Genomic DNA, 27,340 nt, shown 5'->3' on the forward strand with positions numbered 1-27,340 from the left:
GAATTTTTAGCTATTAGTGTCTTTGGCTTGAAAGCGAGGGGGCATTTTAGTTGTTACCGCAGAATAGATGGAGGGACCATTGAGCATGCAAGCCTGCTCTGGCGGTCCTTAGTGGTTTAAGGTGCACTTTCCCCTTTGCCTCTAAGAGTCTTTTGATCCCAGGGCCGGCTGGCAGCTTTCTGGTTTGTCAGTGCAATCATCGTTCTCGTCTGAATAGTCTGAACAGGTGCCGATGTTGGACCTGGGCTGTTCCTGAGGGCTCCTCAAGGTAGCTTGTGCCCCCGCTGCATCCTGAGGAAACCTGTTCAGCAGCAGGAATCGGTGTGGTGAGCAGCACGCGTGAAAGGTTCCCCTGGAGGGTCTACCAGGTTGGCATGTTCATCTTGAAAACGGGTGCCGACAACTGATTTTTAGTAGATCCTGGAGTCTTTTGGTGCATTGGAGAGGATCTGATTGCCCTTCCAAATGGGGAGCTGCCGTTGCCCTATGCAGCCCATTTAAAAGTTCCTGTTCCTCTGTCATGTCTCGGTTGAAAGAAGCTCCCGGTTCCTGGTTGGACTGGTTCTTGGTGGGGTATCAGCAGGGCAGTCAGAGAGATGGTGCTTGGAAGTGAGCAGTACTCCACTATTTCAAGCCACGTGGGTCCCTGGAGTTTTGCCTGGTTCCCCGGTTGTGCACAGGTTTATCCAGGTGTACAGACTTCACTAGTGTTTGTATCCAAGCTGGTGACCAGGTGACTTCCTCATGAGCAATGTAGTGAAAGCATCCTATGGCGCTTGTGGCGTTACAGGGGGGCAAGGGTTATCGGGGCCTCCCGGTGAAACTCCCTTTTGACTGCGACAGCAGTTGAGTTAGGTCCCGTGTGTTGAATTGCACAAACACACAGAGCTGTAGACGCGTAGGGCACGAGGGAGTTTCCACTCTGAACACAGCTGCCTGCCTTGCTGCCATGCGCTGGGGTCAGGATGCAGGACCCTGGAGACTGCGACAGAAAGCAGGCCGGCTTTTCGAGGAAATGGCTCCGAAGACGGCAAGCGGTCAGGAATGCCCGGGCACGTGTCTGCACAAGTATTGGAACAATAAAACACTGCTTCTGACGGCCACGAGGAGCGCGGCTGGTGGGGACGCTGCATTATGAGGGCCATGTTGTAGTCCTGGGCAGAATGCACACGGCCTGCGTGCGGGGTGAAGTAACACAGGCCAGGGCTCCTGTCTTGGGTCTCATCTGATCCGATTTGCAGGTTCCTCAGCATCCTTGGAACAGGCCCTCCCCATGCAGGCAGGGATAGTGTTGGATAGATGACCCTAAAGTTCCCTTCCCACCCAAGGGTCTCCTGCCCCAGAGTGCTGCACCAGGACCAACTGTGCTCTGCGGTGTTTGGGACCACAGCTGTAGCATATGTTGTAATAGGTAAAAAGCTACTGCCAGGGTTGCTGATGGATGCCTTGGAGGAGTGGAAACGAGGCAGACAGCTGCACCGGGTGTGGTTGTGTCCTGTGGTTGTGCCATTGTTTCAAAGAACTCATTGTCTATAATATTGCACACACGTGTTTCAGGGTGGTGCATCCCATCGCACGTGGCCGGCTTTCCCTTAAACAGGCAATTCCAAAATACAGAGGCAGGTTTAAAAACCCACTTGACTTGTGTTACAGTTGCAGGTTGACGTTGCAGTTTACAGGACGCCCCCCACCCCACCGCTCTGGCTGCTGCTGTCCCTGGGGCCTCCAGGCTCCCTGTCTCTCTCTTGGCTTTCGTCTCCTGCCCTGGGTGAGGGAACAAGGGAGCCTGCGACTTTGACTCCGGAGGGGCCCAGAGCCCCCATGCAGCATGGCGGCATGCACACGCGTGCAACAGAGGAGAGAACGGAAGGGATTTTGCCCGAGGCCATCTGGGAAGGTGGCCAAGGTCTCTCCTGAGCTTTGGCCGTCACTGCAGCTATTAGAAAGCAGTGCATGGTTGAACCCACACGCCAAGTTACGCTGGCAATAAGCAGTGCTCCTCAGGTATGTGCACCGAGTTCAGCACTGGTAAGAGGTGCTGGGATGACTGTCCTGCTTGCTGACACCCAGGGGACCAGCACAGCCTACATGGCAGCAGCCTGTCTTGGCTTTAGCTTGGAAAGGAATAGCTACGCAAAGGGAGCTTTTGGTCTCCGTGGCCCGTTCAATCCAGTGGTAGTTCTGCTCTTGGTATAGCAGTGACTCGGGGCCCAGAAATGGGGCATCAGTCTGGTCCCCCGACTCGGGCCATGTGCGTCTACCAGGTGGTGATGGCTAACGGTGCAGTCGCAGACGCTATCAGAATGATCGGTGTCACGGAGCATCCTTTCTCCCAGGGGAGCCCTTTCACACCTAAGCCACTCCTGCCATGGTATAAATAGCATAACTGGGGCTGTTGGACAGTAGAGAGAGCAGGGGAGCAACGGCGCCAACCTCGGGGAATAGCTTTTATTTCCAGAACTGATTTAAATAGAGCTGTCTTGGTTCGTTCACTTTGCTTCCCTGAGCATTTCTCGCCCTGGCCAGCCAGCTCCCCAGTGTTAGCACAGAGCGCCAGGGCTGCTTAACGCCCTGACAGAGCCACTCTTCGCACCCGTCTCGGCATCCTCGCGGCTCCACTGGCATTTGAGGTGACGCAGCTGAGACCTCGCTGCCTTTGGGGTCTGCGTCTTCCCTCCCTAGCCTAACTGGTGGCAAGAAATTTTGCAGTTTCTGAAGAGGCATTTCTGTCTCAAAAGCCATGTGCTCAAGTGCATCTCAAGTGGGATTTCTTTCCCCCAGCCCTGCTCTGAATGGGAGCATTTAGAAATCTCATTTCCTCTCCCTGATAGCATGAGGCTGAGAAGGGCATTCGATTTTTTTTTTTTTTTTTTAAATAAATGAGATTATTAAAAGCTGGGCCTGGTGAAATCTTTTTCCCATCCTTTTTATCAGCTTGCTTTGTTGAAGGATATACTGACATCCTTCTTAAAAGGACTGGAGCTTCCTGTGCCTTGAGGCAGGTCTCTGGCCTGTGATGCTGCAGACTTAGCTCCTAGCAGCTTTCAAACCCAACAGAATTCTTCCTTCTGGCTTTTATTGCATGGGCACGGCATGGCATGGCCCATGCTTAGGACACGGTGCACTTTGCAGTCATTTCACGTTGCTTTGTAGATGCCAGGGACGGATGAGGGGATACCATGATGTTCTGTCAAAGGTTGGAACCAAGAGTAGGTATTCAAGTGCCGGTTGAATCAGTGAATTATGGAGGATTCAGTGGTTCTCTGGACTGGTCCCTGGATGGACAGTAATGTCTCAGGTCGCTTAGGTCTGCTCCATGCACAGGGGGGTTTTGTACCAATATAGCTAAGGGCAGTGTGTGCATGTGTATGTACTCCCATGCTTGTGGGGGTTTATTTTTCTTACATCAGCACAGTCCCAGTTTGGGGTGTGGATAGAGCCCTGCGCAGGGCAGGTACCTGGTATAACTGCATCCCCACTCAGGAGGTCGGTGTACTGTTAAACTCGAAGGAGGACAACTTTGTGTGTATAGGAGCCCTTAGAGTAAGTGGTACTGTGCATCCTTTTATGGCAGACTACACGGTTTGAGATCTCTTTTGCTTGTGGAGTACTAGCTGTCTAGGACATAGGAGATATCTGGGGCCATTTTTTGGTGTTATTCAGTCTTGGATCTGCAGGTATGTGACTGCTGTGATTAACATTGGCCCGCGAAGTCTAGTTTTGGTGGTTTAGGATGCTGAAGATTCAGACTGGATTTTGCTGTAGGCAGTAGCTGAAGCATGTGACTTGGAAAAGGAGCCCAGGTGATCAAAGTCTATAAACTGGCCAAGGGGGACCTGCAGGCACTGGGAGAGTCCCTGTTCCCCCGAGCACTACTGGGAGGAACAAGGAATAACGGCCATAAACCGGCAGAGATTAGATTCAGGCTAGATATCAGGAGGCACTACCTCACTGTCAAGGCGGCTAGGATCTGGAACCAACTTCCAAGGGAAGTGGTGCTGGCTCCTACCCTGGGGGTCTTTAAGAGGAGGCTAAAGATAGACACCTTGCCGGGGTTTGAAGCCAGCTTGCTTTCTTTCCTGCCCATGGCAGGGGGTCAGACTTGACCCTTCAGGTCCTTTCCAACACTACCAACTATGAAACCATGAAACTATGAAATGCCCAAACACCTATGGTTCCCAAGTGACTGAAGTTTCTAAGCCACTTAGAGAGAGGGCCTGCCTTTGGAAATATCAGCCTAAATTACTTTGACTACTGTTTTAGAGCCAAGATCATTTTTATAAACTGTCCCTTAACATTCATTCTGTGTGGCTCCTTTTCATTTGGACGTTGGTTACCCAGATACTAGTGATCTTAACTCATGCTATCCAAATCTATTATAGTGGAATATGGATAGTGAGTACCTCCTTTGTGCTGGCACTGAAACTTGTTGAGAGCCCCTATACGTGACACATTTATGCCACAGTTCATGTGTTAATTGTGACATAAATGGCAAGGGTGCTACATGTGCACCTAATTTAAGGTGCCATGAAATAGCAAGCCAGCCATAAAAATGTTCCATGTATAATGTAGAACATTTTTATGGCTGGTTTGGATGGTGACTTACACCAAATGTGCGGCATGTCCGGGCCTGCCCCAGGGCTGGTAGCAGTTGCATGTCAGCCCTGGACACAGGACCACACTGGGGAGTCCTGGGCTGAAGGCACCCAACTTTCAACTTGCTGGTGAAGGGGGAGCCCGGCTTCAGGATCCTAGGTTGCCTCTGCACTGGCAAATAAGAAGGATGTGATTGGGATCTGATCCCAAAATCACACCACCTACCATGCATGTATGGCAGGGCAGATGGCGCGATTGGTGAGATCCCTTGGTGCCTTCAAATGAAGATGCGCCAGGGGCCCAAGATGCATCTGCTTTCATGGATCACGTGAAGAGTCTCGAATGTATGGTGCTTTCTTACTCTAAATTAGTATTTAGAGATCATGATAAATGGGCTCCAAATGACATCTGTGAGGGTGCTGCTTACTTCTGATGCTGGTGGGGGTGCTACCTGGGCACGGTGCCATGTCGTTCCCCTGTGGTTTGTCCGGTCTCGCTACAAATGACTCACAGAGCCCGGCTGCTCTTGGAAAGGAGAACGGGCCCAGAAGTTCTGAATCAGCTTTCTTTTTCCCAGGGAATCCCCATGACTTCAATGTGGGAAGAAGGCTTCAAATGTTTATTTATATACTTAAAGTAATTGCAGGGGTAAGAGGCACTGGGAAAAATGTGAAGAGGAAGAGGAAGAGGGACCGCAGAGGCCACCAACAGACAGTTCTGTGGAAGCCGATTGTGCCTATTCAGATATTCCAGGGAAAGCCGCCCGAGGGTTACAAGCTCCCGGAAAGCCGTCATGGTTTTGAGCCCTGTTGGTCATGCAGTTTCTTGCAGGATGAGGCCTTTGAAGGGATTTCTGCTCTTCGTTCCTCTTTCTGGCTGCTTTTTTTTTTTCTTTCCCTTAACCACTCACTAAATGCTAATTTTCATCTCTCTCCAAATTACTCATGGCATTTCTTACAGGCAGCTGGGGAGCAGATAGCTTTGTCGGTAACGTGCTTGATTGCAGAACAAATGATTTTTATGCAGAAGGACAGGCAGGTGCGGGAAGCGTTTTGGGAATAAGGTGGCCCAGAGCTTCACGAGTGATACGAGGCCATAGGCGCTGCCTAGTGCTAGGCATGGAGGGTGAAGGCGTAATGTATTGCTGGATGCCCAACAGTTTTCCTTCTCGGTGATACCCTCTGGTTCAGAGTTGCACAAAGACTCCAGTGGAGCAAGCGAGGGTCAGTATGAGGATGATTTTGCTGGTTACCTCTGAAGTCCTTCAGTCCGCTCCCATGTACAACCTGCCCCTCATCTGCCTCTGGAGAGCTGCAGACGTAGCACATGGATCCCCTGGTACTTTGGGTGGAGGTGGGGTGTTCAGCCCAGCCACCCTGGCCCAACTCCAGATTGGATCATTAAAATTTGCCTTGTTCAATCCACCCTCTAATTTTGATCGGCAGAGTCCTTGTTCAGCCCCGGCCATTCCTTTCTAAGAGACCCCAAATGAACAAACCTACCCTTTGTCACTTTGCTGGCGCTGTTCTTCCCCCTGAGATGGACCATGGCAGGCCGGGGCAGTGCATGACAGCTGCTTTGTGACCAGGTCCGCATCTGTTTTTGCACCTCCAAACCTAGCAGTTAAACACCTAGTCCAACACCTTCCAACAGTCAAAGATGGACATCCGTTTCCCCTTTGCAGGTGAACCCTTGCATCCTGTTAGCCAGAGAAGCAAACTGAGTGCTGGAGTTGTGGCTTTTGTTAGGGTGGTGGTGTTTTTTTTTTCTTTTCTCCCCCTCTTACCTTCTGGGCTCTTTGGTAGGCAGGTGGGTGGTTTGCGAACAAGGAAATGAAAACCCCAAACACGGGCTCTTTTGAGCGAGTCGGGGGGAGCGTGTGAAACTCGCAGTTGTCGGTAAACTCTCTTCGTTGCCTAAAGGTGTCTGCCATGAAGGTGAAAGGAGAGGAAGCCAGGCATGCAAATGCTGAAACAATATGGTTACGTGGTAAGAACAGAAGGGACGGCCTTTTGCCATGATGGTGGCTACATGCTCTGCACACTACGGTTATGTAAGGAGCAGTCGTGGCCTTCCTTTAAACGGCCACACAAGGCTGGCTTGTAAACCAGCCCCTCTGGCCACATGAAATAAGGGATGTAGCATTTAGGATTGAATTGGAGCAAAATCAAGAAGTAGGTGCTGACTTTGGGATGTTGGCACACAGGGAAAGGGCCCTCTGCATGGTTACTGGTGGGGGTAAGAGGGTATAGGATCATTGAGGTTGCAGAGTGAAATATGAAAATGCCACTTTAGGAACTTTTCATTCTGCCTGCCCCCCCCCCCCCCCGAGGCTTATGTAGACTTTAATGACAGGGCCCCATGCTCGTTAAGGGAACTAGGCTCGATTAATGAGCGTCTGTTTGATATTTTATGTTCTCCTTGGTCAGCGTGTGGCCCTCAGCCTTATTTACCGCCCAGGGTTCAAGCTCTGCTTTCAGTGCCGAATCCTCGATTTCTTCGTGGGCTTCCCTGCGTGCCCAGCCCCGTGGCACTTGGATGCCACGTGAATCCTGGGAAATCTCAGCCTGGTGACGCGGGACAGTGCCGGGATCTCCGCTTCGCAGACGGAGGGGTGCTGAGCGACAGTGAGAAGAAGGCCAGCTATATATCGTCAGCTATATATGGACCTATTTTCCTTGAACCTTGTTCTTGGGAACAGCTGAAGCAATTTGGCAGAAGCTTTTCACCCCCATTTCCCTCCACCTCCTCAAAACCCAGCCTGGAAAATTTGGGCCAGCTGTTCACATTTTGGCAAAGTTTTTTTTTATAAGGACCTGAAAACATGGGGCCTTACCGTGAGACATGCTCAAGCAGCAAGAATGCCCAAGGTGGCAGGATTTGCCAGGGGAAGGTATGCCGCCAGTACAATTTTTAATCCGCTAATGGGAATGCAAAGAAGTACGGACAGGCAAAGCACCCAGTGCTCAGTGCCAGGCCCCAGGCATTTTACCCGAGTCAGGATTTCTGGATTTGGCCCATCTCCTAAGTGGCGCTAAAGGGGATAAGCGCTGTTTATTGCTGCTTCTGTAATAACCTAGGATCTGTTAAGCATAATGTTGTGGGACGGCCTCTTTGAGCACAAGCAAGTTTTGCAAGACCAGATACTGTACGTAAGTTTGTGCTTTTAACCATAGCACTTAACTGGCAAGGTTTACCACCCTCCAGTCTGCGGGAGAGGGAGGGACATTTGTTACTTGTTTTGCAGTTAAATTGCTTCAAGCTGTTGAAATATTGGAGAATGGTTTTGACCTACTTTCCTGAAACCTAAAAGGAAAAAAAAGGGGGGTGGGTATTGAATTATTTTCTGCTCAGGCTACAGGGAATCCAGCCGGATTAGGGGGAGTGGCATTTCATGGGCCTTCCTGAAAAGCTGCACATATAAAAGCCAACTCCTCCTGTAGAGCGTCTCAGTCTGCTGCTTGGTTAGCTCCCATCCGTGAGAATATCTGCTTTTTCAGAATCCTATGTACATGGTTATTATTATTTTTATTTTTACTTTTTTTACCCTTGGCATGCCTGCCTCCGCACGCCGTTGTGTGTGGGGATGGAGGAAAAACGCATGTAATCCTTAGATCCCACAACTTTGAATTGCTGACACACGGTGATTAGATTGCCTGGGAACGTGCAGGCATTTGCTAATCGACTGCTTTTTCTGACGGTCGGGGTAGCGGAGCGTCCTTCGCATTGTCCTGTCCGTACAGCGGGACGCGCTTCCTTCCCTGACCCGGTTCATTGCTGGTTTTCACGCAGCAACTCCCCACTTCTCCGGGAGCACATCTCCAGCAGAAAACCTGACCCTTGGCTGCAGGCTCGCTGAGCTCGGGGGCGATTGTGGTTTCTGAGTGACTCCTGGCAAGCTTTGGTGCGACTGTGCGCAAGGATCCAGTGCAGTTCGCAGCCGCATGTGCGCTTGCACCTCCCTAGGAAAATCTCACAGCGGCGTTTCGTTTTATTGCAGAGACGCTGCAAGTTGCAGGTGCTTCCGAATTGCGTTTCCGGTTACAAACGGACGACGGAAAGGGTCAGCGGTCTGCGAGACTGCGTGGAAACAAAAGCGTTCGAGTCCCCTGGTCTGTCTCGCGGTCGTGGCTCTTTTGCTCCTTGCCGCCTTTGTCTCTGCTGGGAGAACGAGTCAGTTGCTTTGGCTTTGACTTTCGCTTTAGCCTTCAGGGTTCAGGCGCTCCTGGGGAAAGCCTTGAACGATGGCTTCTGCTGGCCTTAGAAATATTGGAAGTGATTTTACTCCACGTTTATACATTTATCCTGTTTGAGGGGGGGGTTTCAGGAGTTTTGTAAATTTGTTGCTGGGCCTTGGAGCGGAGTCGGGTCACTTCACTCTGCTGCAGACCTGCCCTGTGAACTCCCGACCTGTTCGCCGTGGTCGGTGTTAAATTGGAGAAGTTCTTTCAAAGCCCAGTTCCCCTTTTCCCCCATTTCCATAGAAATCGCAACCCTCTGGTTGAGCTGGACAGAATTGCACAATGCTTTCCAAGCTGCTGCCTCATGGAGATGGCTGGAGAGCAAACTGCGCTCTGCCTTGTAGCCCAGCCTCATTGTTAGCGGTGTAATGGGGATTTAATTAGTTTGCAGAGTTAAGCTGCGTTTGCCAAGTCAGTTGAGCTCCGTGGTGACTCGGCTGACACGGCTTTCGTCTCTACATACAATTGCAGGTAGGTAGGGCCCTCCGTGGCCCATCACAGTGCTGGAGCTGCCATCATTTCTCCATCTACATTTAGTTTTGTCCCATCTGTGCCTGCAGAAACCGGGACCTGGCTGTCCATCATAATTCTTCTTCTTCAGGGAGGAATCGCACAGGGATGCTTGTAGCTTTTGCACAATGCTGCATGTGGATATATATATGTATATAACCGCCCCCCGAGCTCAGCGAGCCTGCAGCCAAGGGTCAGGGTTTTCTGCTGGAAACATGCTCCCAGAGAAGTGGGGGGTCGCTGCGTCAAAACCAGCAACGATTATATCTATCTATCTATCTATCTATCTATCTATCTATAATATCAGCCTTCAGTACTACTGTGTACAGAAGGATCAGGAAGGGGTTTTACAGCTAACCAGTGCTTAAAGCTGCCTTGCTCTCCAGGGAAAGAGGGACTGTTGGTAATTTACCCATTTTACACCTGGGTAAGCCAAGGCACAGAAAAATCAGGCTCTTTGCTGAAAGTTATCTAATGAGGGAATCATAGAAATTAGAAAGAAGTCAAGAGACCTGACTCCAATTCCCTTGTCCCTATCCATCAGACTGTCCTCTCTCTCTCAGATGGCTTCCAGGGACTGACGAGCAAAAAGCATCTCTCCATGCGCCCCACATCCTCCCTGCTGCATAGGTGGCGGTTTCACTGCCAAGTGGGAGTCCCAAGCAGTTGAGCATGATCTGAGCTCAGTCGAGGGACTGCCGTGGACACAATGACACCTTCACGCTGGTATAAAAAGGAGGGGACAGCTGGCACAACCCCCCAAGCAGGCATATCTTCCCCGTGCTGGTGGACAGTTGCCTGAAAGCATCGGGGGTAAACTCCTAGTGGTTAATACATCCAGGCCCATCCCTTGCCATTTGCTAAGGGCAAGCAGGGGCTTCCTCCATCTCCTGATCACTGCAGGGGTTATGGTGCATTGGGACTCATCTGTCCTTCTCCCCATGCCAGTTCGGCGGCCTCTTGCCCTGCCATCGGGGCAGATACCGCTGTACCCCTGCACGCAGTTTGGGGCGGTCTCTCCTCTTCCCTCCGTCTTGCCAACTCTCCCTTGTCCAGGCTACCTCCTGTCCACGTCTCTTCTGGGTGCCCGACGCTTCTGTGTCATCCAGCCTTGCACAGGCTCTGCCAGCAAGGGCACTTCTGTCACCAAGGGCAGAAAAGCCAGGCCACGTGTCTGGGACTACAGAGCACAGCCACTGTTGGAGCTAGGGGTGGTGTTTAAGATGTCTAGATCCCGTGCTTTACACAGTGCACTCGTGCGAACCTCCAGGCCCACTGTGCAGTGGTCTGTAACAGGCCTTGTCCAGGTGCCACAAAAGTCAGGGGGAGCCGAATCAAATATTACATCCGGTTGGTCCATAAATAGGCAGTCTGGTGATGGCTTTATGGATAAAGCCTTTTCTAGAGTTTACAGTTTAAACTTCCAGAAGTGCCCCGTTGCATCCCGTAAAACGGAGGAGGTGTTTATCGGGTAGGGCACTGACCTTCCCGGCAGCGGCTCCGCTGGTAATTAAGAGGCAGAAGAAGAAACCTGTGCTTGGTGTTGCTCCCATACGAAGCCTCTCTAGTGCCTGATTGTTGTCTTCAGTGGCAGCAGCTGCTTTGTCGGAAGGAGGCTTTGCATGAATATTGCCCCCTTTCTCCCCCTTGTTATCATACAAATCACATAATAATACGGCCAGGGATAAACAGGAGCTCCAGTAGCTGTTAGCCATGTATAAAAACAAATCGCATGGAAACAGCATAATTACTGAGGAAGTATAAACGTGAGTAACGCGATAATTGTTTTCTTCCCTCCAGCAGATTTATTCCGACTCTCCAGGTTGTGCACTGGTTTGGAGGGCCGTGACTATGTGTTAACAGGAAGAATTTTACATTGCACACCATTTCCATTTAGGACCTGAATATGACACAATCCCAGGCTTTGGTGTTAGCTGGTGCCTATTTTAAGTGGCTTCTTCAGTCCTTTAGGAAGCAGCCGGTTATCACCAGCAACACAGCAGAAAAACAAAAAAAGGGGCTGTACGTAGCAGTGGCCTGGTTTCCCCACTTGGATCTGGTGGCTTTGCGTTAATAGGGTGCATTATTGCTGGTTCTTCACACCATTCAGCTGCAGGCTGAGCTGCGATGGAGCAAGAGGAAGGAGGCCAGGTGGAGCACAGAGAAGATGGATAACGTACAGGCAAAGGAAAAAGTCCCGACAACGCAGCAGATGGGCGAGCCCGGTCCCAAAAGCTCAGTGGTTCTCGTTCTCTGAGCAAGCGAGACGTCTCTTGGCCTGTCTCCTTGGTGGGCTTGCTTTGTGTTGCCGCTTTGTCCTTCCTTTGGCTCATGCAACTCCTCTGTCTTCTCCCATGGAGCTTACTGCAGTGTGTGGTTTACCCTCACAGTTTGTGCCCGACGCCTCTCGTGCCACGGGCTCCGTGCCACTCAGTGCCCCTGAGAGGTCGGGGGAAATGCGTTGGTCTGCAGCTCGTTTTGTTTTAGGCTTGACCAACGAGGAATCGGCATTTGTGGATGTAGCAGTGACATAGCGACTGCTGCATGTAGCACGCGCTTGCGTAAGGTCTGCTGAGCGTCTCCTGTATATCCTGCATGTGAAGTCACGGGAATCGTGGATGGGATGGACCTGTTGAGTTACTCTGCCCATCCCTCTCCCAGCACACGGTTGCCCCTCCGGCAGACTGTCATCTGCTGCAGCCAGAGAACAGCAGGCCCCCGTGCCTTGACTAAGACAGATGTGAGAGGAGCACGTTAAATCCATGATCTGAAGCACTGCGAGCACTTGTACACGGTGCGCATCCCTGCGGCAGGCGGTAGGACTCGGTTTCCCAGAAAGGGATCTGCAGAGGAGATTGAAGTACGTGCCGGGGGTTCACGTGCTGACGGCTTGCTGCTCCCTACCCTGCTTTGAAAGCCCAGCGTTCGCACGTCATCTCCAGGTGGCGGCCGCATAGCCATCTTCTCCGATGGGCGAGGTTTTTATGATTAGTGGTGGTGGATGCTCAGCTTCTGTAAGGACAGGAGCTTTGCTCCCTGACCCCGGTTATTATGCGCGAGAGTTTTCCCAGGAGATTTCTGCACTCAGTGTCGTCCCCCCCCGCCCCTTGCTGCCTGTCTCCGTGCCTGTATATCTGTGAGAGTGGCAAGTCTCTGTTGCTGAAAGGCTTGGAAGCGCAGTCCCCCTGCCGACGTGATTCGAGATGATGGTACGTTCATGTAGCGGAGCTTGCTGCCACTCTTCCCACACCCCGCGCTGCTGCTTTTGCTTTGGAAACGAAGGCGAACGCTTGACAGCGTGTGAGAAGCAGGGTCCCCACGAGGGCTGAGCCCATTTAAAGGATCCTTGCCTTTGGCATATCGCCGAACATAAGCCAGCGTCTTTGTCTCCTACGTGCGATTAGCAATTGCAGTTTCCTTTCCCTTCCTCAAATGTGTAGCCTGAAGTGACTTCTTCAGCTAACGAGTTCACCGCGCAGCTTCTCTTCCCACTCCTCCTCTCTCCTTGGACTCCTCAAACTGTGTACAAGGCGCCCATAAATCTTCTCCTCCTTCTCACTGTGCTGCTTCGCCTGCATTTAAAACTTGTGGCCGCGGTGAAGGCCTTACCCGTTCACCTTCACGTCACGAGGAACATGAAGAACTATCCTCCTTGATGGGTGCTTTCCTTGCGCTTGAGCCTGCGGGTGCTGTCGGGGAGCTGGATAACTCTGGTTGGGATGCGCAGTTCGTGGCACGCTCGGGACGGGAGGCGAGGGACGAGGGTGAAAACCGTACATCGTCTTTGGACTCTGGGGTTGGCAACCCTGTGGTAGACGAGGGCCCGCGAGCAGGACAGGGGGAGTTTGCATGGGCCACTGTCCCTTGCAGCGGGCGGAAGGAGGCGAGGGCAGCGATCTGCTCTCTGCCCTTCCCTGCTGTTCCTTCCTTCGCTCTGCTTTTGTGGCTGAGCAAAAGACAGGAGCGTTTCCCTTCCACCTCCCTGGCATCAAACGTGCAGCAAGTGCCGCCTTCCCGGGGCGGAGATCAGGGGACCTGTTTCCAGCTGGGTGCAACTTGATTGCAAAGAGGGGGAAGCTCTCCCCGAAGCTGCTCCAGTCGTCATAGCAAAGCTTTTGCCGTGGGGCTTGCAGGAGGAGTGCGACAAAGGGTTAAAGCGCATCCCCAGGATGCGTGGTCTCCTCTGAGGTCGGGGTGGAGGCCGCCTGTTGCGGTTACGCTTTCCAGGCAGCAGATGTTCGTGAAACGCTGAGATCACCTGGCGCGAAGGTGGCACGCAAGATCATGCCCGCATTGATTGAGCCGGGCATGAGTAATCGCGCTCGTGGCAGAGCAATGCAGAGCGGGCGCCTGAATGATTTCCCTTGTCTGACCCGCACAGAAGAGCTCCTGGTGTGTCCCTGGTCTCTGCTGGCTGTGGGCTGCTGTCCCATTTATCCCTCGCCCCTCCCTGAAGGCTGAAACAGCCCCCAGTAGAAGTGGGGTAATGAATAGCCCACCTGTTGCTGGAGTCCAGGCGGAAGGCTTGCCTGGCACTTGTCCAGAGACAGCGAGTCCCCGAGAAAAGGGAGACCTTTCTCGAAGGAATGAAAAGCACCAGTTGGTGCTGGAGAACAATGAAGGCCTTGTCTCTAGACCCAAGGCTGCTGTAATTAAGGTAGCAAAGTTGTGTGAACTTCTTCACCCATTTACTTTTTTTTTTTTTTTTTTGCACCCTCTCCTCCCCCCCCCAACCCTTCCCTCCTGCCTGGAGAGCAGCTGCAGGGAGATTACTGTGCAGTTTGTCTGTGGTTTAAGGTTACAAACCAAACCATTGCTTCCACCTCTCCTATATCCACACCCCTTAGAGAGAAAAAAATACAAATCCACCCGGTTGCAAAAGAAATAAATAGATAAGCATCGTGACGAGGTCCAGGAGCTACCGAATTCGAAAGGAATGTCTTAGGCCTGAGCCGGCTATTGTGCTACCGGCCTGTTGCATCTTGCAGCGAAGCCGGGTCAGGCCCGGGTCAGCGTTCAGCAGGCAGGAATTTAAGGCCACCCGGTGATGTGGTAATAGTGCTGAAATTAGCAGTCAGACAGCTATCGTTCACACAAAGAAGGAAAAAAAAGGGGGGCGCTTAATTGACCTTGTGTGCAGTGCTTTACATACCCCGTGATCTTCATTGTAGCAGCAGGAGAGGCAATCTTAGGGTCCTGTCCATTGGGGGTGAATCTATTCTTACCGAACGAAGTCCCGCGGCTGCCTCGGGCTTCCTCCCAGGTGCTCCAGGGTTCTGGGCTCCGATACAGGGGGAACCAGAGGCTGTACGTGCGAGCGGATACAACCAACTCAGCAGGCTGCTCGGAGCTGGCGGGGATTTGAGTCCCACTGACCCGGCTTTCCTTTCCGAGCCCAAACGGTCCTGTAGCATGGCCGTATGTTGTCCAAACAGCGGTCGTGTTGCATGCAAGAGGTGGCCTCCGTTCTGTGGTGGGCGGCACGTGGCATTTGCACGCCAGCAGTCGCGCGCTTATAAATAATGCGGCGCTCCTTGGGAGGAAAGGTGATTTAAAATGATGGATTCTTGTTGCGTTACCATCTAGGGATATTGACTTCTCGGTAGCAGCTAAGGCGCTGCTTTTTTTTCGAGAATGAAAAGTGCCGAGCATTTTGATCTTATCCCCAAGAGTCGTTCTCCCCTCCGCCCCCCGCTAAATGCTAATTACAGCTATTCTTTGAAATTCTCTTAGGTCGTATTGTTCCGGCAGCTCTGCGATGGGGAGGGTTTCACTGAACCGAGTGCTTCATCCCTTACCATTTGTTTCAGCCTCTGTAAACAGACGTTTTTGTCACATCAGTTCTGTTGTTTTCTAATCTAGTCTCATTTACCTCCTTTTCTCTCTTGTTTTTTTTTTCTTTCCCTATTAATCCAGCATCCATCACTGTAGAGTCCAAATGCCTTCCAAAAATAGCCAGGGAATGGAAGTGCGCTGGTTTCTCTGCCTTCCCCAGGAAGTTCTTGTGAGGGTGGGTGGGTGTGTAAATGTAATGGTTATTGAGAAAACAGTGCTATGTCTTTGTCCCTAGTAACTACAAAAGGAGGCTGTTGTCTCTGTGCAAATGGCTTTCCGGGGTCCACAGGCAGGGAGGGCGGTACTGCTGAAAGCCTTTATCTCACTACCTGGAGCAATGGTCTTCTTCCCTTGCTGGGCGTCAATACTGACCAAGTAGCACGCTTTATGCTCAGCATCCTTTGCTTTCCCTGCCAGCCTTGGTTTTGCCCTTTTTAATTTCCTGTGGCTGCAAGAGGTGTCCAAGGACCTCATCCCAGAGCAACGGATGGGTTTCACCTCTGTAAAGGTGCCCCTGGCTTTCCAAGGGGAACCAGTGAGGTTTGTGCAGCACGTTGGGGATGTGATCTGTTGGGTAGCCAGGTGGGTGTTTTTTCAGTGGGGCTGGAAAGCAGGAGTGGGCTGGGGAGTGACCGTCTGTACTGTAGGCCAGAGAGCAAGCAATGACGCTTCCTTTTGCAGGCAGAGTTGACCTAACTGTGCTTGCTCTCCCCAGGACCGGGGCCTGACTGGCAAGCTGGAACCCGTGTCTCCGGTCAGCCCTCCTCATCCCGACTCTGAGCTGGATCTGTTGCCATCCAGGCTGTCGAAAGAGGAGCTCATCCAGAATATGGACCGAGTGGATCGGGAGATCACAATGGTGGAACAGCAGATCTCCAAGCTGAAGAAGAAGCAGGTAACTGCTGGGCTGGCACCTTTTGCTGGAGCTTCCTCCCTTGCTCCATGCTGTTGTCCTTTGGTTGCGTGTCCAAAGCAGATCTCTGCCCTTTTACGCCACTCATCTCTGCTGCCCTTCTGCGAAGCATAATAGCCTGAAAAGCATTGTGCGCTCAGGAAAAGCTTTCAGCACAGCATTGTTGCTTCGCTGCTGTGGCTCTGCGCCTTCCAGGAGAGGGCTGTCTCGCAAGCTCAGCCCTGTGCATCCCCTGGCATGTCTGTTGTTTGGAGACGGGTGTGGGGGGAGAAGCTGCAGTGCTCCTTTTCCTGTCTGAGCTTGCAGGCGGCCCCAAAGTTTTGTGGGTTAATGCACTTGGGGAGCTCTGCACAGTTGACAGATGCGAGACGGTTGCACCTTTGCAATTGTGCAGGGTCAGTGTCCCGCCGAGCATGTCTCACTCTGTGCCCCAGCAGGGCTGCTGGAGGGTGGCCGCTGGGTGGGTCAACCAGGTGCCTCCCTTCCAGTCATTAACTCGGGGGAGGACAAAAGAGACCCGTATCTGGATGCTTTCCAGTCTCACCGGGCAGTTCTTATGTGCCTCTGGTCTGAGGATCTGCTCTGGGACAGTGATCTCGGTTACATACCCCCTCCCCTTGCTGCAGTACTCGGACTCTTGCAGGCTTTATTTCTATTCCCACTGATGCTGCTGGTTACAGGGAACACTTATCCTCAGAGCACAGGGAGGCTTATTGACTGTCCCAGGTTGATGACTACAGCAGAGCAGGTACTTGAATTCGGTTCTCTCAATACCACCATTGCACCACCCTTCCTTTCTCGGCAAGAAGAATCCAGCAGCGCGTTGCAAGCTTACTGCTGCCTGGTCCAAGCTTTCCACGAGCCCATTAAGAGATGAGTATGGCAGATGCTCAGTGGTGGTCTTTTTTTGTGTGTGGGGGTTAAAAAGGCTTTCAGTAGCTGCAGCAAAGCACTTCCTTTCCTGTTGTCCCCTTACCAGTTGTAACTTCCTCTGCTTGAGGCAACTCCCTGATGGTGCCTGCTGGGAGCTAATTCCCGGCCGCCCAAGAGAGGAACCGTCTCTCCTGGTGCCCCTCTGCCTGGCCGTTCTGAATGAAGGAGGCCATATCCTTGGGCTGTCATTCTGAAAGAAAAGAAATTGGGACTAGTGCTCTATCTGGAGAGCAAATGTGACAGCATTGACCTTCCTACCAAATTCTGCAGAAGTGGAATGGGGAAAGAGAAATGAATGCAGCGGAGCAATGCAAGCATCCTCTTCCCTTTCTCTCCGTGGGCTGCACTACAGCTAGCACAGAACCAAGCCTCCCAGCCTGTTCTTTTATTAACAAATCCAACTTATCCAATAGCAAATTGAGTATATAAAGATGCATCCAGTCCTCTAAAATGGATGTGGAGACCGATATTGCACGTCCCTTGCCAGTGCTCCCTTAACCCTGGGCAGTGTCCACAGACGTGTGTCCTTTTCTTCTCTTCTTTTCAGTCTCTGGCAGTTCCTTTACGGTTCGGTTGAGGTTAAGCTTTTGTGTGTCTTCATCTCTGTATGTTCATTCGCCCTTTCTCTTTTCATCTCAACCCTGCATAATGCACAGCTCGCTACTTCTACTCATCTCTGCTTGGAAATTTTTTAATTGATTCCCAGTTTGCTCTCAAGTGTTGGCTCATAGACCTTGCACTTTCCTTAATGTTCAAAACCACTCCTCAAACTTCCTGGTTTGGAGGCAGGAGATGGTTCTCCTAGTATTTTCAGGGCAAGAGGCTATTGATCAACATGCCCATCTTCCTTGTGAATGGATCTCGATTTTTTGGTTACCACATGCTGCCCAGGCCGCCATGGCGAGAGGCTCAGCACAGTTTGGTCTTGTTTTTAAACAGTTCAGTTTAATTAATCCCAGGCACCTGTTTTCAGTTGCTTGTCCCCACCGAGGTACCAAAAAGGCTTGAGGGAAGCAGAAAGGGGAAGGGAGAGCAGTGGGCTGAGGAACAGCTGCGATACCAGGAGAAATGCAGTGATCTCAGGGCTGCCTGTTCTGCAACGCGGCCGTAGCATCTGGAGCACTTGGAAACCACAGATGGTTCCCTCGTTTGGGTTTGGTGGGAGGTGGTTAACCCCTTCCCCACACCTGAGAAGAAAGAGCGGTGACCTTGTGTGGTGTCCTCTCACTTCTGGAAGGATGGCTCTTCTTCGTGAGAGGGACCTGGAGGGCACTGCAGCCGTGCGACCCAAGACGCAATTCCCAGGTGCGCTGGTGGCTTGAGAGCTCCGGGCCATGTTCCCTGGGGTGCCCAGGTCATGCCCTGCAGTGACGGAGAGTTTGGATGTATCCCGGGTAGTTTTGAGCCACCCTTGTACTGGAGTGATAGAGGCCGAATCTGCTCCCATCATTTTCCTGGCTCCTCCCAGCCACTCTGGTAGCCAGAGGTTTAGCCGGGTGCATCCGTGTATCTGAGCTGTGGCCACTTCACAGGGGCCTGGGAGAGGAGTTGGAATAGGACCCATGATAATTGCCCAGATGGTTCCCTTGTGCCCTCTTGGATCTGTTGGTGTTTCCAGCTGTTTGGCCCCGGCGGGCTGGTCCCGTGCGCCAGACCCTTTCCCTACTTGCATTTTGCTCTAGAGAACCAGGGACTTCACCTTATATAGGACTGCGCTGGTAGCCCAGCAGCTGGCTTGACTGAGGACATACAAGCCGGGTCACAAGTGAAGCGTGACTGTAGAGCCTGGCTGGCCTTTTAGTGGGGGGTCGGTCTTTGATTGCACCGAGGAGGGATGCTAAAAAAGGAAAGCCAGGACATCTCGGGGGCTGGAGGAAAGGGAGAGCTGCCCTAACAGTTGAAGGGTTACTGCCCAGTCGCTGTGGGGGGCCGTAATGCCATAATTCAACTCCCACCCCCCAAAAAGGGCTGAGCACCCACCCAGTAGAAGCCCATGGGTGCGGCATCTGCTCAGGGCACCTTTAAAACAAAGCCGCCCTTCTCCAAAGAGCAGGCTTTTGTCGCTGGCTCGTTTCATTCCTTCTGATGGGTTTTTTGTTTCATAAATCCTCCCATCAACCAAGAGGCTCAGACGAGCTCCAGAGAAGGTGAAAGTAGCTCCAAGCCCCCCCTCCCCACTTCTGTCTCCTGCATCCGTGGTACCAAGGATGCTTATCTGTGCTGTGTGCACTGTTCAAAATCTCCCTTGGCTTCCCCTGGCTGCTGAGGCCTCCAGATCCTGCGGGGACGTTCTGTGCATAATCGGCCAATTTTGCTGAAGTGCAAGAGAAAACGTGCGAGGGGAGGATGGGGGGGAGGGTTTCTGTCTGACACGCTCCGAGAACATTGTGTCCATCTGTGCCTCCGAGCCGTCTGCTTCTGCAGAACACGGGGGAGAGAAAACAATGAATACGAAACAGATACCGCCTCTCCTGCAGCGCCCGGCGGAGCGGGGGCAGGACCGTAGCGGCCGTAACATCCCGACGCATTCCTCCTCTGTCCTTGGGAGACCTCCTAGAGAGGATGAAACACGTTTGGGCCAAAATAAATAAAATGAATTAAAAGGGGCAACAGTGTCTCCTTGGGAGCTCCAGGACTGGCCACGCGCTCGCCCGAGGCAGCGAAGCCCGGAGCAGCTCGGGTGTCCTTCCCCCTCCCTGGCAGTGGGTTTCTTTGTCCGGCTGTCATCCACCGTGCCCACGCGCGGCTGCTTTCCCATGCGGGTGACATCTCTCCTGTGTTTCTGCCTCCCGCTCTTCCTTCAGACCAAGGGAGGATAATCGTCTCGTGCTTATTCGCGGCAGCAGCTCCAGGAATCTGGGCCAGCAACGAAATAAAACCACCCCCCAAAACCTGGGAATTTTCTGCTTTTTGCATCTCATCGAAGCTTTCTGCATGCGTGAGCTCTCCCGGATGCTTTCCCGGAGTCCAACACTGGCACCTACTGGTGAAGGTGGAGCCAGGGGTTGCCCTTAGCACTGCCATGCCGGGGGGAAGCCCTGCAGCCCTTCAGCCTATTTCCCATGTGTGTGCAAGCCCTCCTCCTAAGAGCAATTCTTCCCCTTTCTGATCGACTGAGAGTGTTGCTTTTTCTCAGTCTCTTTTTTTCCCCCTAACACTGGTTCTAGTGGAGGAGTTTCTCAGCCAGCATCCCTCTTTCTTTCCACTTGCTAAATTCTCACGGCCTGATGGACATAGAGTAACCCTTGGGGATTTTGGCCAGCAGATTACATGTGGACAGTGGGCTCCCCGAAATGCTGTCACCCCATGCATGGGGGACGACCTCTCCATAGATTCAACTAGTTCATAAAAAGCCAGGCATAGCCAAGGCTGCGGCAGGCCATCATTTGTGCACACAGCCCTAGTGATCTCTCTTCACGGCCGCGTGCAGTCCTGGGTTAACGACGCTCAGTTCTTGCGCTTGGAAAAGGGAAATGCCTTCATGTAGGACCGCATTGCCCTCTGGATGCGAGGGAAGCTGATCCCTGTGCTCTGTCTGGCCCGGCCGTAATTGCAGTAGGATTTTCCTCGTGGAAGAAGAGAGAAGTTGCAGGCACTGCTTGACAGGGGCTGGGGGAAGGGGCCGACACATAATTGTCAAGACTCATCCTGGCTTTCCGGTTATAAAGGTCACAGCCTCGGCCTCCCTTTTGTGGCAGACCTTTAAGAACCCGTCGCTGCTCTTGTCGGGGAACCTTGACCTACTTTGCCTTGCCATTTCCCGCAAAGTCCAAGGGCAGCTGTCACTGGCTGGGCCTTCTGGGGGTCGGCGTGTAATCTCAGCGAGCTCCGAATGGGCGCGCCTTGTCCACGCGCTGTATGGCGCATCCGCCCCTCCAACGACGGTACAGTGTTACACCATGGAAAGTTGGAGACTAATTCTCCACCATATTCCAGCTATAATTAGATTGGGGGGGTCCCCCACTTTTCCTTTAATGAGCTGTTTTTAATGAGCCTGCTCATACTGGCGAACTTTCATTTCCTGATGTGCCATCAAATCCTCTGTCTTAAATCAATTAGAGCAGACTCAACCACTTTGCACAGTCTTTGTGGGTTACCAAATCACTTTAGCCTCGCTGCTGGCTTCTACCCAAATTGTCTCCCCGGTAGGTACGAGCTTTCTCATACTCTGCAGCTCTTTTGTTTCCAGTCCTTTGTGGCTCCGATTCGTGCGGAGGGCAGGGGCCATCCTTGCTCGTGTGAATAGAGCATGCACGTTTACTTGCTCTTACTAAAAGCAGTGCAGGGCCCTGGACTGAAACTCCTCGACTTCGGGGCACTTCTGACCTGGGCCAGGGCTGGGCTGCTTGAGCCCACCTCTGTTTGAAAGAGGCTGTGATTGAACCAACCCCCAAAGCGCACCATTAGTCCCCAGGAGGAGGGGGAGATGTTTCAGATGAGGCCATCAGCTTTCGAGTCCATAAATCCCAGGTGCGCTTCACTTCGTGTATCTGTGCCAGAGGCGTTTCGGCTATCAGTGCTCAGCCACATGTAGGCATGGCCTCAGGCGATTAAATGTCTTGTTTGGGGTCTCCAGGTGAAAGAATTAGGCTTGAAGGAGACGGAGACCTGAGTCACTGACTCGCTCTGCAGCCTTGGTCAAGTCACCTAGTTCTCAAACCATCCATTTTCTCTTGCTGTTCAAGGGGAGAGGGTGATGCTTGCCTGCCCCGTGGAGCATCACGGAACAAGTGAATATGGTTGCACGCTGCCAGAGTTCTCATCCCTTTAAGCATGCGCTTCATTTTAAGCCTGTGAGTAATCCTGTTGTTGAAGCTGATGGGGCTGCTCCAATTCTTAAGTGCTTTGTTGGATCGGATCCTAAGTACAACGTGGGGCTGAGGCTGATCGCTGAAAAAGGCGGGAATAACACCCAAGAGCTAATAGGTGCCAGCCCATTCCTCCGGCCCCAGGCACCGCTGCTTGCAGGGTGGAGCCCACGCGCTCCCTCCCTCCCTGGGGAAGCAGACGGCTGACTTCAGGCTGCATTTCCTCAAGCAGACCAGCCTAGGAAATGAAGTGTTTGGATTTTTCCGTTGCTTTGCTGCAGAACGCTTTTGCAGTTTCCGGCAGTGGAAAAGGTCGCGATTCAGGAGGTGCAGAAGCAAGGGGGGAGAAAAGTCTCTTTGCACCTTCCAGCCTCGTTCTGTCCTACTTCACTTCACCTGGCAAACCACATGGGCCCTGTGCGCTTTCCTTCTCAAACTGTAGCCTGGAAGATCTCCTTATTTCTTCTTCCATTTGTGTGAGTGTATTAAATGGGCTCGGCCATGCCTCCAGGCCTTGCAGCAGCTGTGAGGATGGTTGTAACTCCGGATGCAGAATGCATGTAAAATGCATTGCCTGGATATTGGGAATACTATAAAATGCCCCTTTAAAAATGAAGCAGTTGTAATTCACCCAGGCTTCTCGGGCCGTGGCAGATGCAGTAACATTTGTAAAGGCACCTGCCCGTGGGTGGGTGGGTGGGTGTCTGTGTGCACACACGTGTACACATACATGTACACACGGTGTCGCACCTATGCCTACAGACAGCACAGTTCGCTGGCTCGGAGGGGGGTTGCGTTATTGCAGCTCTGCCAGCGGCTGAAATCTGAGGGCAGACAAGGCTGGAGCTGCACGCTTGATAATGGCAGGCTGTCTCAGCGCTCCAGGTCAAGGTTGTTTTCAGCCCCCTCCCTCTGCTGTGCTGTCACTCTCCTGCCTGCATCCTCGTCTCCCTTCCCTTTGCCTTGCCAGTCTGGTCCCTTATGTATTTTTTTCCCCCTCTGACTTGACCCCTGTCCCTGGGTGAAACGTTTTGCAGCTGGCTCCGCAGCAGACGTGCTTCACGGCCACGCTGCTGGGAGCCCGCGGGCTGCCTGCAGAGTCCTGACGGCGCGGTCCCAGGGCCGCTCTCTGCCTTTCCCTGCACTCAGGGCAGGTTCGCCGTAGTCGCTGGGCTCTGACTAGCTCCCCCCTCTCCCCGTGTCTCTGGAGGATTCGCCTCCGAGGCGGTACCAGGGGTCTGTTCGCTTTGCTGTCGGCAAGAAGAAAGAAAACCGTCTGGGAAGTGGTGTGCTGTTCTGGGCCTCCTGGCTAGTGGCCCAGGCAGCTGTTGGCAATGCAGAGCTGGGGCACTTCTGCTTTGCAGCCAAGGCGATGCTCTGACTCATCACCAAGGAAGCTGCAGATTGAAGCTGCCCACTCACCCCTTCATATCCCTGTCACAGCGGGGAGCTACGCGCGGCTCCTGGTGCCCTGTGATCTCTCCCGGGAGCAGGGGTGTCTGGGCTGGAGGCTGCCCCTCACCAAGGGTGCCCCGGCGGGTAGGTGGGTATGCATCGGCATGTTTCAGTCTTGGGCTGGTTGGCATTCAGTTGCCACCCATTTTTTATTCATTATTTTTAAGGCAGAAAATGGGACTCGAACTGTCATGGTAGGGAGGGCATTGGTACGTCCACGCCCTGCTTGGGCGCTGCTGCCCTCCGGGCCCTTCCTCTGAGCCAGCTTGATGCTATGGGAATTGCACGAGGCACTCGTGTTACAGGAGGTGTGTGGGGCCTTTCAAGCCAGGAGGCGCAGCCCCAAGTCGACGATGGTTTGCACCTGGCCACAGGTCTCTGGGCTCCGTAGAAGCAGGTAACCAATACAGGGGCTAAATAGGTAATAAATACAAGGGTTAAACTGATCTCAGTGGCTTTCCTGTCCCCACCATCCCTGGCCTCTGCCCCCTCTCCCCATCCCAGGACCTGTGTGCTGTCTCTCCAACTGCAGGGAGGGCTTCCTTTTGGGATCCCTACTTTGACCCACCTCCTGCACTGAGCTTCGCCCTACGCCCTGCCTGTCCCACGGTGGCTGCAGCTCATGCCCACGCAGCGCCGGTCAGGCAATTGGTGAGCTGACACTTCTGCTTTCGTGCTGAACTCGGCTGCTCTGACTGCAACCACATCCTCCCCACCCGCCCAATTTCTGTCTCGTCCGCACATGGCATCCTATCTTGCACCGCTCTGCGGCAGGTGCTGTTACTCATCTGGACAGCAGCCCACGCCATAGCTCTTGGAAGGCCTCTCAACCCCCCCGAAGAGCAGAGTCATCCCGAATCCCCTGGCTCAGCGGCTTGCCGTAAACCCGGAGACTAGCAAAGAGAGCAGCTCATGACCACTGTTGTGCATTTTCTGGGGACTTTCAATTAACTCTTTTATTGTTCTTTGTTTTTAATTTGGGAGAGCTCTAGTTGGGACCTGCCAGGCCAAACCAAGACGGCCACTTTCCCCTTGTTTTGTGGCCACAAAATACCGGCCTAGAAACTTCTAGGAAGGGTTGGATGAATTCATGGTATGTCGCTTCTCTCTCGGGGCTTTTAGGAGTTGTTCTGTGTCGGCCCTTTCAATTAGCTCCCTTGTCTTGCTGATGTCTCACAGGAAGTGGTTTACAGTTATATTTTCTATATCAGTCATAGCTTTGGAGAGAGTCTCATCTGGCCTGAGTGTTTTCTTTTATTTTTAACCATTCACTCTTCTTCCTCCCCTCCCAACCCCACCCCCCTCTTCTTTTTCTTTTCAACCTTTCACAGCAACAGTTGGAGGAGGAAGCGGCCAAGCCGCCAGAGCCGGAGAAACCTATCTCGCCCCCACCAATCGAGTCCAAACACCGCAGCTTAGTGCAGATCATCTATGACGAGAACAGGGTAAGTCACTTACTGTTCGGCTCTTGCTGACGTGACTGAGGTGCTGGGGGTAGCCGTGCCCTGGTGACCGGCTTTGTGCTTCACTCGCAGCCATTGGGGAAAGACCTGCAGGGGCGAGGGTGAAGAACTGGATTTCTGTTTGCTGCCTGCAGGCGTGACGGGTTTACCTGTTGTGTGAGCTCTTGTGGACATTGCAAGAGAGAGAAGGGCAGGGGGACCCTTTCCGGAGCAGCCGGAGCACAGTGCTAGGTGCTGCACTATCACGTGGTTGAGATGCTTATTGCCATGGGCAAGTGCTCCCTGGCATGGCCATGGTGGCTGGACATCCCCCATTTAGCCTGTAAGAGGGTGGGTGGGTGGGTGTGTGTAAAAAAAAAAAAATTGGATTTGAAAGAGCTAGGACCCATATGCAGTTCACCGACAGACTCCATTCACCCCAGCGCTTTCCTGGTGTAAGTCTGGCCCTCAGACTTCACGGTACAGTGGGAGCACAGGATGTTGTTTCCTTTGAGGGCTAAGGGTCTGCTTGCCACTGGACCAGAGCGGCTATACAGGCAGTTACCGCGAAGCAGCAGATGTGCTGTGGATCACTTCCGTAGGTAGCGACACGTTCATGTGTTCATGCACTAGGGTTGAAAAGCAGCTTAAAAGCACCATGTTATCTATGCTTTGTGCTTCCTGTGGGGCCAGAGGCTTAAAAGCCTGAATAATACAACCCACGCTGGATTTGTGTTGGTTTAGCATGGCCTGAAGTGTTGATAAGAGCTGTGCTGTAACCGCCAACACAGTGCACGTCTGTCCCGACCGCTTGTTCATTAAGCAGGGGCGCTGACTGTAATAGAGGGCCGATGGAGACATGAATCTTACTGGGTGCTTTGCACTGACGTTAGAAAAATTGGGTCCTTTGGTAGATAATCAAGCACATTCATTTTCATTTGGGTGTTGGATTAAATGGATGATTTTGCATAAAAGGAAAGTTACTAGCTGCTAATTATTTTGAATTGCAAGTCCTTTGAATTCACTGAGAGCTGCAGAATTCCAGGTGCCTGACTTTCAAAGATTACATACCCTGGGCACTCCTCAGAGGCAATGCAATTACTTTGGCTGCTGCTATTATTCTTTTTCACTTCTGCAAAACTACCAGCACGCGTGTCATTTGGGGGAAATCTAAAAAAGACAGGGGCCAAGGTTTTTAAATATGATAGTGTGAGGGCCCAGTTTGAGACACCGTTAAAGACCCTGGGTTTCAGGGGGCAGATGCCAAGCAGTCTGAAGGTCAGCCTGCTTTAAGTCATCTCCAGTTCGTTAATGATCTCTGAGGATCTTGGCCCAAGTTGCTTGCACACTAGGTAAGGCATCAGCAGGAGGTGGGAAGACAGGGAGAAGGACCATCCATCTTCCTGTTGCTCAGAGGCATAAACATTTTTTTTTTCTTTGCGTGCATTGGTTGGAGACTTTTGTAAAGCCCCTTTTTCAGGGAAGGAGTTGGTGGGTGAAGCACCGTGGGTGAAGCGTAGCTGGAGAGCTCAGCGGGCTGACTCCTCGGGTTTGTGTCACAGTCTGATGGCTGGATGCGTGCTTCATTTGATCTTGAAATGATGGACTAAAGCTTTCAGAAGTGGGTACTGAAAGCAGTGGAGGGAACATTGGAAGATGTCACGTCTCCAAGGGGCCAGGTATCTTGTTCTGACGCTTAAGGCCATTTCGTCTGTGTATTTGCTGGTGCACCATGGATGTTATTAAATGGAGTCATAGGATCGTTGCAGCTGGAGGGGCAGGCAAAGGCAGAGCCAGTCCATCCAGGGGGTAGTGTCATCTCTTGGAAGAATCCCAGGACCCTGCGATTATAAACGGCTGCGAAAGACAGGATGGCCCCTCCACTCTGCTTGGCACTCCCAGGGTGCCCAAACCACCCCGTGGACAGTGCTGAAAAGAATATGAAAGACGCTCGAGTTGAAAGCAAATAGCTATGAGGAATTCTGGAAGCAGCTGAGCACAGCAGGTTCAGTTTTTAATGTCTGCAGCTTCAGTTTATCCATGTTCTTGAATGTATTCCCAGTAATACAGCTAATGCTGATTAATGGTCAAAACCTGGCTTTGGTTTTACTGTTATGGTCAGAATAGCACGTGTTTGCTCCGGCTGGGTGCTGACCAAAGGGAGGTCAAAGCTGACACCAGATGACTAAGGAAGGACCGCACTGCTGCTTCCCGGGTGGCTCTGTTGATACAGGAAACGTCAGGGCTGGGAAGGGAGATTCAGAACTGAGAATGCTGCCCCTCTTCCTTTTCTTTTGGGGATCCCGTTCAGAATAACACGAAAGCGGGCTTCTAGCTGATCCCAGGCTAGAGGTTTTGAACGAGACCATCATCCCTTTTTTTATGCTTAAAAGAAACAATAGCAGACTAGTGGCACGACTGGAGATCAGGCAGTGGGTGCTGCTGGGGGGCGCGGTGCTGTCTCCGTGGGAGAACGCGAAGAGTTGGGGATCCAGTGGGACTCGTGATTTGGCACTCGAGTTTCTCCATTCATGGGTCACGACCCAAAAGTGGGTTGCAGGAATATATGAAAGGGTCACAAACACACGTTAAAAATAGATTCTGCTG

General features: G+C 52.3%; 1 protein-coding gene across 25 annotated transcripts in view; it reads left to right on the forward strand.

The window, feature by feature from the left end:
* The window catches only part of NCOR2 (nuclear receptor corepressor 2), a 335,757-nt gene that overhangs the window by 133,620 nt on the left and 174,797 nt on the right, over window positions 1-27,340 (forward strand). For all 25 annotated transcript variants that reach the window (XM_090062093.1, XM_090062092.1, XM_090062105.1 and 22 more), the window contains 2 exons: window positions 15,898-16,077; window positions 24,623-24,736. In XM_090062093.1, coding sequence (XP_089918219.1) covers window positions 15,898-16,077; window positions 24,623-24,736 — 294 coding nt within the window. The remainder of the gene's footprint in view (window positions 1-15,897; window positions 16,078-24,622; window positions 24,737-27,340) is intronic.

Source organism: Crocodylus siamensis, chromosome 9 (genome assembly GCF_052110815.1).
Source record: "Crocodylus siamensis isolate JL-2025a chromosome 9, ASM5211081v1, whole genome shotgun sequence".
NCBI lineage: Eukaryota > Metazoa > Chordata > Crocodylia > Crocodylidae > Crocodylus > Crocodylus siamensis.